Source organism: Lethenteron reissneri, chromosome 44 (genome assembly GCF_015708825.2).
Source record: "Lethenteron reissneri isolate LAM-NWPU_2019-01 chromosome 44, ASM1570882v1, whole genome shotgun sequence".
NCBI classification, from domain to species: Eukaryota; Metazoa; Chordata; class Hyperoartia; order Petromyzontiformes; family Petromyzontidae; genus Lethenteron; species Lethenteron reissneri.
Window position 1 is genome coordinate 12,122,840 of NC_083822.1, and position 12,968 is coordinate 12,135,807.

General features: G+C 46.3%; 1 protein-coding gene across 1 annotated transcript in view; it reads left to right on the plus strand.

Moving 5' to 3' along the window:
* LOC133353661 (myosin-4-like) overlaps positions 1-12,968 on the plus strand; it is a 44,473-nt gene that overhangs the window by 20,029 nt on the left and 11,476 nt on the right. Inside the window, exons 20-32 of the mRNA XM_061570083.1 lie at positions 785-1,040; positions 1,547-1,789; positions 4,603-4,779; positions 5,983-6,128; positions 6,646-6,736; positions 7,165-7,554; positions 7,779-7,905; positions 8,084-8,202; positions 9,606-9,802; positions 9,904-10,087; positions 11,395-11,560; positions 11,971-12,095; positions 12,424-12,732. Coding sequence (XP_061426067.1) covers positions 785-1,040; positions 1,547-1,789; positions 4,603-4,779; positions 5,983-6,128; positions 6,646-6,736; positions 7,165-7,554; positions 7,779-7,905; positions 8,084-8,202; positions 9,606-9,802; positions 9,904-10,087; positions 11,395-11,560; positions 11,971-12,095; positions 12,424-12,732 — 2,530 coding nt within the window. The remainder of the gene's footprint in view (positions 1-784; positions 1,041-1,546; positions 1,790-4,602; positions 4,780-5,982; positions 6,129-6,645; positions 6,737-7,164; positions 7,555-7,778; positions 7,906-8,083; positions 8,203-9,605; positions 9,803-9,903; positions 10,088-11,394; positions 11,561-11,970; positions 12,096-12,423; positions 12,733-12,968) is intronic.

Sequence of the window (12,968 nt, forward strand, 5' to 3'; positions counted from 1 at the left end):
TGTTAAGGCTATACGGGGGATCTTTGTCTTTGTGCGTGCGTGTGCGTGTGCGTGCGTGTGCGTGCGTGTGCGTGTGTGTGCGTGTGTCCAAAAAGGTTATCTTTGTAAAAAGTACTGTAGTTTAGTTTGAACTCAATTGCTTGGGATGTGCGTGCGTTTACGATTGGGTGGGGAGTGGTGGTGGCCACAATGATGAATACGGTGACATGGGTTCAAATCATGGCCTTGGATATCATGATTTTACATGTGGTATCTCACTCAGCCTGTCTTGGACTACTACTAGGTAAACTCAGCCTGAAATTAGTATTTATTCCTCTGTGGAAACATCAGTACAGCACTAGGAAGACATAGTCAGCCAGTCTGGGCAGAGTGCTGGCAATACCACCCACATGTCCTCACAGCTGTCAACCCCTTGTCAGTGCCCTACCTTATTACAGAGCAATGTAGACCTTATTACAGACACACCCGTGCCCTTACAAATCTCAACGTTCATCCTAAAAAGTCCCATTAAAAGGGAGAAACGCAAACAAATAGACATTTTTGCCCGTATTTAAACGGCTGTACGCCGTATGGACCGGAAAACTCAATTTTCCTGCACAAGAATACTGGTGTGGGTTGACAGCGATGTGTCCTGTGCCTGCTTTAATAGGTACTTGCTAACAGTACTTAACCCCAGCAATCAATATGGCTATATGGGGATCTTTGTGTGTGTCTGTGTGTCTAAAAGCAGGGCACTAAATGGGATGTTTGTTTTGCGTGCGCGCGCGCGTGTGTGTGTACATAGGGATTCAATAATTGTTATCCAGTACAACATCAGGGTCTTCATGGGTGTGAAGAACTGGCCGTGGATGAACCTGTACTTCAAGATCAAGCCTCTGCTCAAGTCCGCCGAATCCGAGAAGGAAATGGCGAACATGAAGGAGGAGTTCATCAAGACCAAGGAGGCCCTGGAGAAGTCGGAGGCCCGGCGTAAGGAGCTGGAGGAGAAGATGATCTCCGTTGTGCAGGAGAAACACGACCTGCTCATGCAAGTTGAGAGCGTAAGGTTACATCGTCGTCTTTGGCGAGCGTCATCCTGAAAACGAGCGTCTCCTTTCTAGTCATCGGGCACCTTAATGCTGCTACCGCCACAGCATTTGTCACAGCACCATTCTTATTCGCCAATTGTCTGACCGCTGCTGGATGAAGGCCTCCCCTGCATGCCGTCACCAACCCATGCTGCTGCCAACATCGATCTCAGCCCTGCGTGTGAACTGAACATATCGATCCGGTTCCACAGAGGACTGCGAGAATACATGGAAAATATACTAAATACCGTTTGTCAGCGTGTCAACGTATCAGACCCCTTACATTTTCTTAAAATAAGATAAAAATATACGTAGAAAAAAATGCGCTTTCAAAATCACCATATTTAGAGTATTCGAGTGATTTTAAACAACGTCCTAATTTCTATTTAATGTAACTTCTGAAAGATCGATGACTTAAAAACAATATGTACGTAACTTCTAATACATAACAACAACGACGGCATTACCTTGTGCTCTAGGTTGAAGGAACGATGTCTGATGCGGAGGAGCGATGCAATGAGCTGATCAAGTCGAAAATCCACTTGGAAGCCAAACTCAAGGAAGCGCAGGAGAGGGCCGACGAGGAGGAGGAACTGAATGCCGAGCTGACGACCAAGAAGCGAGCGTTCGAGGACGAATGTTCCGAGCTCAAGAAGGACATCGATGACCTCGAGTTAACCCTCGCCAAGGTCGAAAGGGAGAAGCATGCCACTGAAAACAAGGTGGGTTCAACCATTGGAACCTCATTTGCCAGTAAAAAATATGATAATTGGTTTTTTACCCTTCTATCTGGCAACAAAACTGACACCTTTTTTTACAAGGAGTCATGTTTGCATAGACCACAATACCTGCAGTCATAATGCAAACAAAAAACATAACTCTGATAGTGCACATTATCAGAGTTATGTTTTTTGTTTGCATTATGACTGCAGGTATTGTGGTCTATGTAAACATGACTCCTTGTAAACAAAAGGTGTCAGTTTTGTTGCCAGATAGAAGGGTAAAAAACCAATTATCAAGGTGGGTTCAATTCAAGCTCTCGCTCGCTCGCTCACGCCCACATGCGTGCGTGCGAGCGCGTGCGCGTTGGTAGTGGGGCGATCGAATGAATCGCCGCGATCCGCAACAATTCATTCGGGCGCACGGCACCCGATTCCCCCAGATGTGCTCTCGGAGTCGCGCCGCGGGCTCGTTGGGGTGCGTTGTGACGAGCCTTGTTGTAAGGCGGCTCCGGGCACTTGGGAGGGGAATAAACCTCAAACATCCTTGAACCAATCCAGTTCACCGCCGTACGGTCGCTTCAAATACAGTGAGGGAAAAAAGTATTTGATCTCCTGCTGATTTTGTACGTTTGCCCACTGACAAAGAAATGATCAGTCTATAATTTTAATGGTAGGTTTATTTGAACAGTGAGAGACAGAATAACAAAAAAAAAATCCAGAAAAACGCATGTCAAAAATGTTATAAATTGATTTGCATTTTTATGAGGGAAATAAGTATTTGACCCCTCTGCAAAACATGACTTAATACTTGGTGGCAAAACCCTTGTTGGCAATCACAGAGGTCAGACGTTTCTTGTAGTTGGCCACCAGGTTTGCACACATCTCAGGAGGGATTTTGTCCCACTCCTCCTTGCAGATCTTCTCCAAGTCATTAAGGTTTCGAGGCTGACGTTTGGCAACTCGAAACTTCAGCTCCCTCCACAGATTTTCTATGGGATTAAGGTCTGGAGACTGGCTAGGCCACTTCAGGACCTTAATGTGCTTCTTCTAGAGCCACTCCTTTGTTGCGTTGGCCGTGTGTTTTGGGTCATTGTCATGCTGGAATACCCATCCACGACCCATTTTCAATTCCCTGGCTGAGGGAAGGAGGTTCTCACCCAAGATTTGACGGTACATGGCCCCGTCCATCGTCCCTTTGATGCGGTGAAGTTGCCCTGTCCCCTTAGCAGAAAAACACCCCAAAGCATAATGTTTCCACCTCCATGTTTGACGGTGGGGATGGTGTTCTTGGGGTCATAGGCAGCATTCCTCCTCCTCCAAACACGGCGAGTTGAGTTGATGCCAAAGAGCTCCATTTTGGTCTCATCTGACCACAACACTTTCACCCAGTTGTCCTCTGAATCATTCAGATGTTAATTGGCAAACTTCAGACGGGCATGTATATGTGCTTTCTTGAGCAGGGGGACCTTGCGAGCGCTGCAGGATTTCAGTCCTTCACGGCGTAGTGTGTTACCAACTGTTTTCTTGGTGACTATGGTCCCAGCTGCCTTGAGATCATTGACAAGATCCTCCCGTGTAGTTCTGGGCTGATTCCTCACCGTTCTCATGATCATTGCATCTCCACGAGGTGAGATCTTGCATGGAGCCCAGGCCGAGGGAGATTGACAGTTCTTTTGTGTTTGTTCCATTTGCGAATAATCGCACCAACTGTTGTCACCTTCTGACGCAGCTGCTTGGCGATGGTCTTGTAGCCCATTCCAGCCTTGTGTAGGTCTACAATCTTGTCCCTGACATGCTTGGAGAGCTCTTTGGTCTTGGCCAAGGTGGCGAGTTTGGAATCTGATTGATTTCTTCTGTGAACAGGTGTCTTTTATACAGGTAACAAGCTGAGATTAGGAGCACTCCCTTTAAGAGTGTGCTCTTAATCTCAGTTCGTTACCTGTATAAAAGACACCTGGGAGCCAGAAATCTTTCTGATTGAGAGGGGGTGAAATACTTATTTCCCTCATTAAAATGCGAATTAATTTATAACATTTTTGAAATGCGTTTTTCTGGATTTTGTTGTTGTTATTCTGTCTCTCACTGTTCAAATAAACCTACCATTAAAATTATAGACTCATCATTTCTTTGTCAGTGGGCAAACGTACAAAATCAGCAGGGGATCAAATACTTTTTTCCCTCACTGTATATGCGGTGTCAAAGTATTTGGCGAAGCTCTCGTTTGCAATGCAGCTTCATAGCGCATCAGATTCCTCTAGTATAAATACAGATTGGGATTCTGATTCTGCAATGGTACACAAGCAAAAAGTAACACAAACGCTCATGGACAGAGTTTGGGGTGGGGGGCACTGGGGGGCAACCCTCCCCCCCCTCCGGACTGGACACCTTTATTAAATTATTTTCAGTAGTTTACAATTAAGATTCAAAATAAATTAATTATATGCACCTGCGATTTTTAATATGAGGGACAAAGTGAACCCCTGCCCTCTCCCCCCCGCTGCCCCCAAATATAGGAGTAAAAACTCTGCCTATGAGCGGTGCCTTGCAGCAAAGAAAAAAAACTAACAAAATAACAAATTTTTTTTAACAAAAAACAAAAATAAACAAACAAAAAATAAACAAGAAAACTAACAAAAAACCCAAAAATAAACAACCAAAAATTGAAAAATAGCAAACAAAAAAATTAACAAAAAAACTAACAAAAAACTAAAACAAAAATTAACAAAGAAACTAACAAAAAAATTAAATAAACAAAAAACAAAAAAACTAAAAACTAACAAGAAAACAAACCCACACGTTTGCTTGTCGCGCAGGTGAAAACCCTGAGCGAGGAGATGGCAGCGCTGGAAGAGAACATCGCCAAGCTGACGAAGGAGAAGAAGGCCCTGCAGGAGGCTCACCAGCAGACGCTGGACGACCTCCAGGCGGAGGAGGACAAAGTCAACTCCCTCACCAAGGCCAAGGCCAAGCTGGAGCAGCAAGTCGACGAGGTACGTCGACCCTGCCATGGCGCAGCCCTGCGAGTCGTTTGCGTGTGGCCGGCCGATCGACCCAACGTGGTCAACCCGTTAATACTGCTCAGTGGACAGAGGTGCGAGGCGGGGAGGGAGGGGGGAGGATGAAATAAACTTTCCCAATGAATTGATCACGACCATGGATCGTGACGATCCCGAAAATTAGCTGGGTGTTGTAGAATTCTAGATTTGAAGCTTTCGTGACTGCAAGGATTCATATTCTTAGGTTTTTTTTCGGTAAAGTCACGTAGGTAAACAATTAAAATGAATAAAAGTAAAATTAAAATAAAATAAAAATCACGACGTTTCGGAGGCAACACAAGCTTCCGTCTTCAGGTGGAACCGTCACAGCACGCTTGCTGTATCAAGTGAGAGAAATTCCAAGAAACAGTATTTGTATATACTGGTTGAGGGTGGGAGGAGTCAAGGTAGTCCCTGGATATTATTTTTGTGAGGTTCGACAATTCTTGTCATGAACCGTCCCACCACCTGACAAGATTGTCAGGTATTATTAGTATTAGTACTCGAATGGTAAATGTTGTGGGTTTACTCTCCAACACACCGGTGTGCTGAACTAGTAACAAATTGGCACGTTTTGTTTACGTGACAAACCGTGTTGATTGGCTGTGTCGGGTGGTGGCGGGTTTAACCACGTGTTTATATTTACGTGATCTAGCACCAAAAACCACTATTATGGATTATCAATATTATTATTAATACGTTGCCAATGTATTGACCAAATTCTGACCAATAAAAGCTCCTCACCAGTGGCTTCAGACTTTTCACGGCTGAATTCAACATCACCGCACGATCACGTTTCCGTCAAACTTCTTTGAATTTCATCTGACAATGAACCCAGAAAGCAATGGCAGATACATTACTGGTTGAGGCAACAACACCACAAGAAATGTGCCTCCGGGCTTTGGAGACCACCTGGGGAAGATTCCAGGCACGTGTTGACAATGATGGCGAACAAGTGAATTTTTAAAGTTCTTAACATACATTTGTTATCACGTTACAGTGTATTATCAGTTCTTTTTCCATAAAAAAACGATAGTCCCATATTATTGTTAACATTTTTTTGAAGCACTCTGTATATGCAATATTAATTTATTCATTCCAGGGCAAAATGCTAATGTGTACAATCATTCATTACGCCCTACATTCATTTCTGCGCAGCTTGAGGGTTCTTTGGAACAGGAAAAGAAAACTCGCATGGACGTCGAAAGGGCGAAGCGAAAAGTGGACGGCGACTTCAAAATGTCCCAGGAGGCTGTGACAGACCTAGAAAATGACAAACAGCAGCTGGAAGAGAAGATGAAAAAGTAAGCCGAGCACCGAATTCACCTCGCGAAGCACCGCGCGTGGCTGACCGTTCGGAACCCTCTCTGTGCCCCGCCGTAATATCGTCTGTGTGTGCCATTCGCACACCGCCCACAGCACCACCCATTACCATTCACGACCATTTGCAATGTGAACTTGCGTGGCAGCTAAACGCAACTGCATATGAAGAGGCTGTACACAACAAGCGGAATGTGCATTTGCACGTGGGGAAATTGAGCACAATAATGTTGGATTGTCATTTCAAATGAGTGGATGCAGGTTAAATCTGCAAGACCGCTCATGCCGTTGTTTTCCATGATGCTTTGCTTATTGTAAGATCAGTGCTGTGTGTGCAGTTCTTTGTCTTCAGCTTACACGGGAGAAGCAGCCCTGTTAGCAGAAGCGTGAATCGCACACGACATGCCCAGTTTGAAAACCCTGCTTTTGAAACGTGCGATTATATGCATGGTATACTGCGCATTACAACGTGTAATCATTTTTTGGATTTTGTTTATAAAGGAAAGACGTGGAAATCGGACAGACCAACTCAAAAATGCAAGATGAAATGGCCCTCTCAGCTCAGCTACAAAAGAAAATCAAGGAGCTGCAGGTAAAAGGAGGGCGCCGATAAGGCAACTTGACTTATTATTACGAACGCTGAAGCTCAACCGAGGGGTGCCCTGGGGGAAAAAGTAAGATGACTCGTGTTTAATACTTAGATAACGCACACCGACGCAGGCCATGGAGACCTGCGTCAAGAATCAATTGGGGTCACGCAACGAGATGATTGTAGGGGCACAGCTCATGGCTCACACACCACCACTCCCCTCCCGTCTAAAAATTGGGGGGGAACTTAGGGGGGGGGGTAGCTGCCACCCCTGTGCCCTATGTTGCCATGTCCATGACCGGCGTGATGCACCCACGTTTCGCCCCACGTTGCTTCAGTTGCACGTCGGACAACGCGCGGTGCAACCTGAACGAACGCCGGAGAGCAACTTCCAAACTTCCACCCCGTGGAATCCCCCCGTTGTATTTCAGGCGCGCATCGAGGAGCTGGAGGAGGAGATCGAGGCGGAGCGTGCCGCTCGCGCCAAGGTGGAGAAGCAGAGGTCCGACCTCTCTCGGGAGCTGGAAGAGATCAGCGAGAGGCTGGAGGAGGCCGGCGGAGCCACCTCGGCTCAGATCGAGATGAACAAGAAGAGGGAGGCCGAGTTCCAGAAGCTCAGGAGAGACCTGGAGGAGGCCACCCTGCAGCACGAAGCCACGGCTGCCGCCTTGAGGAAGAAGCAGGCCGACTCCGTGGCCGAGCTCGGGGAGCAGATCGACAACTTGCAGCGCGTCAAGCAGAAGCTGGAGAAGGAGAAGAGCGAGTTCAAGATGGAAGTCGACGACCTCAGCAGTAACGTGGAGCAGATCACAAAGTCCAAGGTGGTCAAACCCGTGAAAGCATTCTCTCTGTGTATAGCATCGATGAATTTTGTTTCTGGGCGGTATTGAGGCAGGAAATTCCAACCGCAGATCCTGTTTATCCTGACCGGTTTAGGCAACTGTGGCTGTAACACCTTTGCTACCTTGCCTCAGCTGTTTATGGAGTGCCCATTGTGTTTTATTCGTACTTTCATAAGCTCTTTTTCTTTTCCTTTTCCCTGCAGATTAATTTTGAGAGGTTATCCAAGTCTTTGGAAGATCAGATTTCTGATTTGAAGTCAATTAACGAGGAAAAGCTCCATTCCGTGAATGAACTTACTACTCAAAAAGCCAGAATGCAGACAGAAGTTGGTAAATATTTATTCTATCATAATGAATGCATTAAAATATTAATGTCAAAATACTGAAAAGAAATCACGTGGTAAAGTTCAACTTCCCAACATTGTATATAACGTAACATTCACATTTCACATTTAAAATGCTTTCGACTGTGTTTTCTTTTTTTACACGACACGTTCACCGCCAACAGGCGAATTATCTCGTAAGCTGGAAGAAAAGGAGACTCTGACTGGGCAGCTCTCCAGAGTAAAACAGTGCAACAGCCAACAAATTGAGGACTTGAAGAGACAACTCGAGGATGAAGTGAAGGTACCAACGAAACCCGAGATGCCGACTTGGATACCGGCCATCGTCATTGCCAATCATCGCTTTACTCCTCATGAACACCGCACGAGTGAGTCTCACCCCGTGACCATTACCCCCCCCCCCCCCCGTTCCTCCGCATTCGCATGCCTTTTTCATTTCATTTGTACATGCACACACACACATGCCGACTCATTTCCCACTCGCTCCCCCATCTGATCGATTGACGGCTGCCACCTTCGCCCATGATTTTCTCCAAGTTGGGCATTTATCCCACGCGCATCTGAATTGCATCCCGTTGCCAGTTGCACGCAGTCACGGAAATGTACGTGGAGCCGGCCGTCGGTCCCGTGCATTTTTCGTAAAAGAAAAAAAAAGTTACGGTGCCAACCAGCCGAAAGCTTAAACAATGTCTTCTTGGTTCTTGCGGTAAAGAACCAAGAAGATGAATCCCTGCAGTCACGAAAGCTTTAAATCGAAACTTAAAGAATGTCTTATGCTGCAGCTGTCCCTTGGAGAATATCTCGCTTGGGAATAACTTACTATTATTAGACTCGACAGGCCCTGGTGCTATATTTAGCACGATCGGTACGCACGTTGTCCCCTGCGAGTGTTTATTTGTGTGGGCCTCAAGGAAGACAAAGTATATATTTCAGCCAGTAAAATTATATAACCTCGTGATTGTAATTATGGCTATGGGAATCTTAGAGGGCAGAAGTGGCACCCCCCCCCCCCACCACCACAAATGGGTGCATTATTTCCAGTACTCATTTGTAACAAGTAATTGCTTATGGGAAGCGATGCTTTACGTGGTGTAAAAGAGAGAGTAACCTGTAAACGTGTTGTGCATTAACTTTTTAACACAACACGAAGACGTCATTTTCTACCGACATGTTTTGAGGTGCTACCTTTGCGCTGTTTGCCATGATGCGCGGTGTTTCACTTCGCACGGTGGGACGTTGTACGGGAACGAAATTGACGAAGGCGCCCAAGAGGCCCTCCTCCGTTCGTCATGGATACGGAGTGCTGAAATCAGCCCATATCCGGGAACGAGATTTATTTGTGCATCGCAGCCGGTCCGTGAGATACGGCGGCAGATTGATCATGGCTGATGATGATGATGAAACAGGAGGAATTTTCCACAATTCTGGCTGTCGCCTGATGAGGCTGGTTGTAATTATCGGCTAAACGTCGTATTCGAATTGTAAATGTTGTGGGTTTACTCTCCAACACACAACCGGTGTGCTGAGCTCACAACTAATCGGCACATTTTGTTTACGTGACAAACCTCACTAATTGGCTGTGTCGGGTGATGGCGGGTTTCACGACACATTTATATTTACGCGATGTAGGCCCAAAAAAACCGTCTCCGTCATTGACGAAATTAACGAATATTTCGAAACATTTAGGCCAAGAACGCCCTGGCCCACGCCGTGCAGTCGGCAAGGCACGACTGCGACCTCCTCCGCGAGCAGTTCGACGAGGAACAGGAGGCCAAGGGCGAGTTGCAGAGGGCCATGTCCAAGGCCAACGCCGAGGTGGCCCAGTGGAGGACCAAGTACGAGACCGACGCCATCCAGAAGACCGAGGAGCTGGAGGAAGCCAAGTGAGACCAGCGATGAGATTTCGCAACGCAACCCGGGCACCCTCGGACACGCGGACGCGGGCAGTGACCCGTCCTCGTTCAATGTTGTCGCTGCCTTGCAGGAAGAAGATTGCAGTCCGTCTCCAGGAGGCAGAAGAGCACATTGAAACGGCCAACGCGAAGTGTGCTTCTCTTGAGAAGACCAAGCAGCGTCTGCAAGCGGAGATCGAAGACCTCACGACTGACGTGGAGCGAGCACGCTCAGCTGCAACAGCTCTCGACAAGAAACAGAAATCCTTTGACAAGGTAAGAACACATCACAGCACAATGCTAACGACGACATTGTGATGTGAGATGCCGCCGTGGTGTTCTAGCACCCTGGACTTGCGACCCGGAGGTCGCCTGTTCGTTATCACGCGCGCGGCAATTGAAGCAACGGTGCAAGTTTCTTAAATCCTCTGCAGCGCCCTGCGTCCGTCCACCCAGCAGTGTAAATTGATACTCTACGGTTAGTCGAATGGCAGGTCCTGGATGGTGTGGCCAAGGAGTTGTGCACATTGAACATCTTAACACCTCCTGTTTCATTGCCAGAAAGGGTAAAACCTATTCTCATTTTTCATACTCTGATACTGGAAAAAAAGGTCTTCATAGATATAGCTGCTCAACCCGAGCTGTCGATGCTCTGATACGTACATTGTCTTTGTACTCTTCGCCTGTAGGCATTCTCTGGTCTGACACTGGTGAGGCTGTCTCTGGTGTAGGCCAATCCGTTTCAAGTACAATGCCACATATTACACTGGTCAACAAAAAAAAAATTTTGGCCTGGACTTTTGCAGCTGTTTTAGACTAATTTCAGGGTGCTGATTCCAAATCTGATCTCAGATTTGCTCTATCACATCTAATTTTTATGCTATCGGCATACCCCATTTCCATTTATTTTACCCGAAATTAACTCTGTCACTTATGATTGCAAGTTGTTGCGAGTCAGTGACTGCTTTAGTGTTAAAATATGGTGCTGTATTTTTAGGATAGTGTGTTTATAATATAATATTATGTAGATATCCACATTTATTTAATATTTTTCTTCTGCAGTTTTTATTGAAAATGCAATATTTGAAATCTAAAAAACCGGATGTGATAGACAAAAACTGATGCCAGATTTGGAATCAGCACCCCAAAATTACCTTAAAACCGTCAGAAAAAGTGTGTTGACCAGTGTTATCACAGCATGTTTTATTTGCATGTTCCCCACAAGTACGTGCGGTTAATGCAGACTTGATTCCTTGCAAAAGGTATTTATTTGGTGTTTAAACATCTTAACAACTCCTGTTTTATTGCCAAAAAGGGGTAAAACCTATTCTTATTTTTAATACAGTCCTGATGTGGTTGATCACCGATATGTATTTGAAGTATGGTCAACCAAACCCCACGACTGACGCAGCAAAGCGGAGGCTTCACATGACGGTGGGCTTACAAAGGGCTGTAAATGAAACATTTCATTCCATTAAAAAAATATGTCACAACGAAACGGCGCAGAGGCACATATTGCGCACGAGTGGATAAAGTTGTGCCGCTGTGCTTCTTTGGATGATGGCCATGTAATTGTCATCCAGGTTATGTCCGAGTGGAAACATAAGTGCGAGGAAAGCCAGGCTGAGCTCGAGGGGTCCCAGAAGGAAGCACGCTCGCTCAGCACGGAGCTGTTTAAGATTAAGAACGCGTACGAGGAGGCGCTGGATCAACTTGAGACAGTCAAGCGAGAGAACAAGAACCTCCAGGGTAGTAACGCGTTGTCTTGCGAGCGCATCATTGTCCTATTGCCGACTGAAATAATTACATCCGTTTTTGTGATTTAAAAAAAATGCCATTTCGCTCTTCCACCGCGTCGGCTCTCGCGCTCTGCGGTGTGATTTTCGGGGCAGCACCACGTGACGCTTGGCAACGATGTCCGTCGCTTCGCTGCACGTGCTGGGAGCTTTTTCAGGAACGACTCCCGCGCTAAGAGGGAAATTTCAGACACCGCGCCAAATGATACCGCACCTCCGATTAGCACGGTTGGTTACGTACGGTGCAAAAGAAGTCCGACGTGCATACAACACGTGGTAGCGCCTCGAATAACGCACCGGAGAGTCGTTTCCCTTTGTACGTCTGAATCGATGAATTAAATGTGAACTTTTTTTGAGTTTCAGAAGAGATTTTTGACTTAACCGAACAACTCGGAGAGAGTGGTAAGAATGTACACGAGCTGGACAAGTACAGGAAGCAGCTCGAGCAAGACCAGGCGGGCCTGCAGGCCTCTCTCGAGGAAGCGGAGGTGAACGCCGAAGTGTGAGCGCGTGTCCCGCGGCCTCCATTATCAACCGCATCATCTGCAGTTTCTGCAGAACCACTGTAAATTGCATTACAAAAACGTCAACACGTTCATCAATAACAGTGCCGGAATAACGAGGAAAAATATAAATGTTTTTTTTTAGATTGATTCGGATATTCTATTATAAACCACGGGGCTATAATAAGAAAAATATATACGCAAATATATAACTTCAAGGACGTTTTTTTATTACATTAAATTTCAAATCAATGGCTATCTAGTATTAAATATTAATAACGCAAGAAATTGCGGTTTTAATGTTTGATTACAGGCTTCTCTGGAGCACGAGGGAGGCAAGATTCTCCGGGTGCAGCTCGAGTTGAACCAGGTGAAGGCAGAGGTCGACCGCAAGATCGCCGAGAAGGACGAGGAAATCGACCAGATCAAGAGGGGCTTCCAGCGCACCGTGGAGTCCATGCAGGCGACGCTCGACTCAGAGACCAAGAGCAGGAACGAGGCCCTCAGGCTGAAGAAGAAGATGGAGGGAGACCTCAACGAGATGGAAATCCAGCTCAACCACGCCAACAGGCAGGCGGCCGAGTCTCAGAAGCACCTGCGCAACGCGCAGAACCAAATGAAGGTATTGCTCAGTGCATCATTCACCAGCCTTTATTTGACACGTTACAAGTACAGAGCCTGGCTTTCTTTGTGTAAGACTGCACCTCTACCTTGGTTGGGCCTTTTCACTGAAATATTTGTTCAATGTAACTAATCATCCCTATTGGTTGATAAAAAAACAAGTACAACTTTGTGGGATGCCAAGAGTGGTTGTTGTTGGCTCTATGGTAGGGCTGGGGAAATCATTTCCTGACTGAG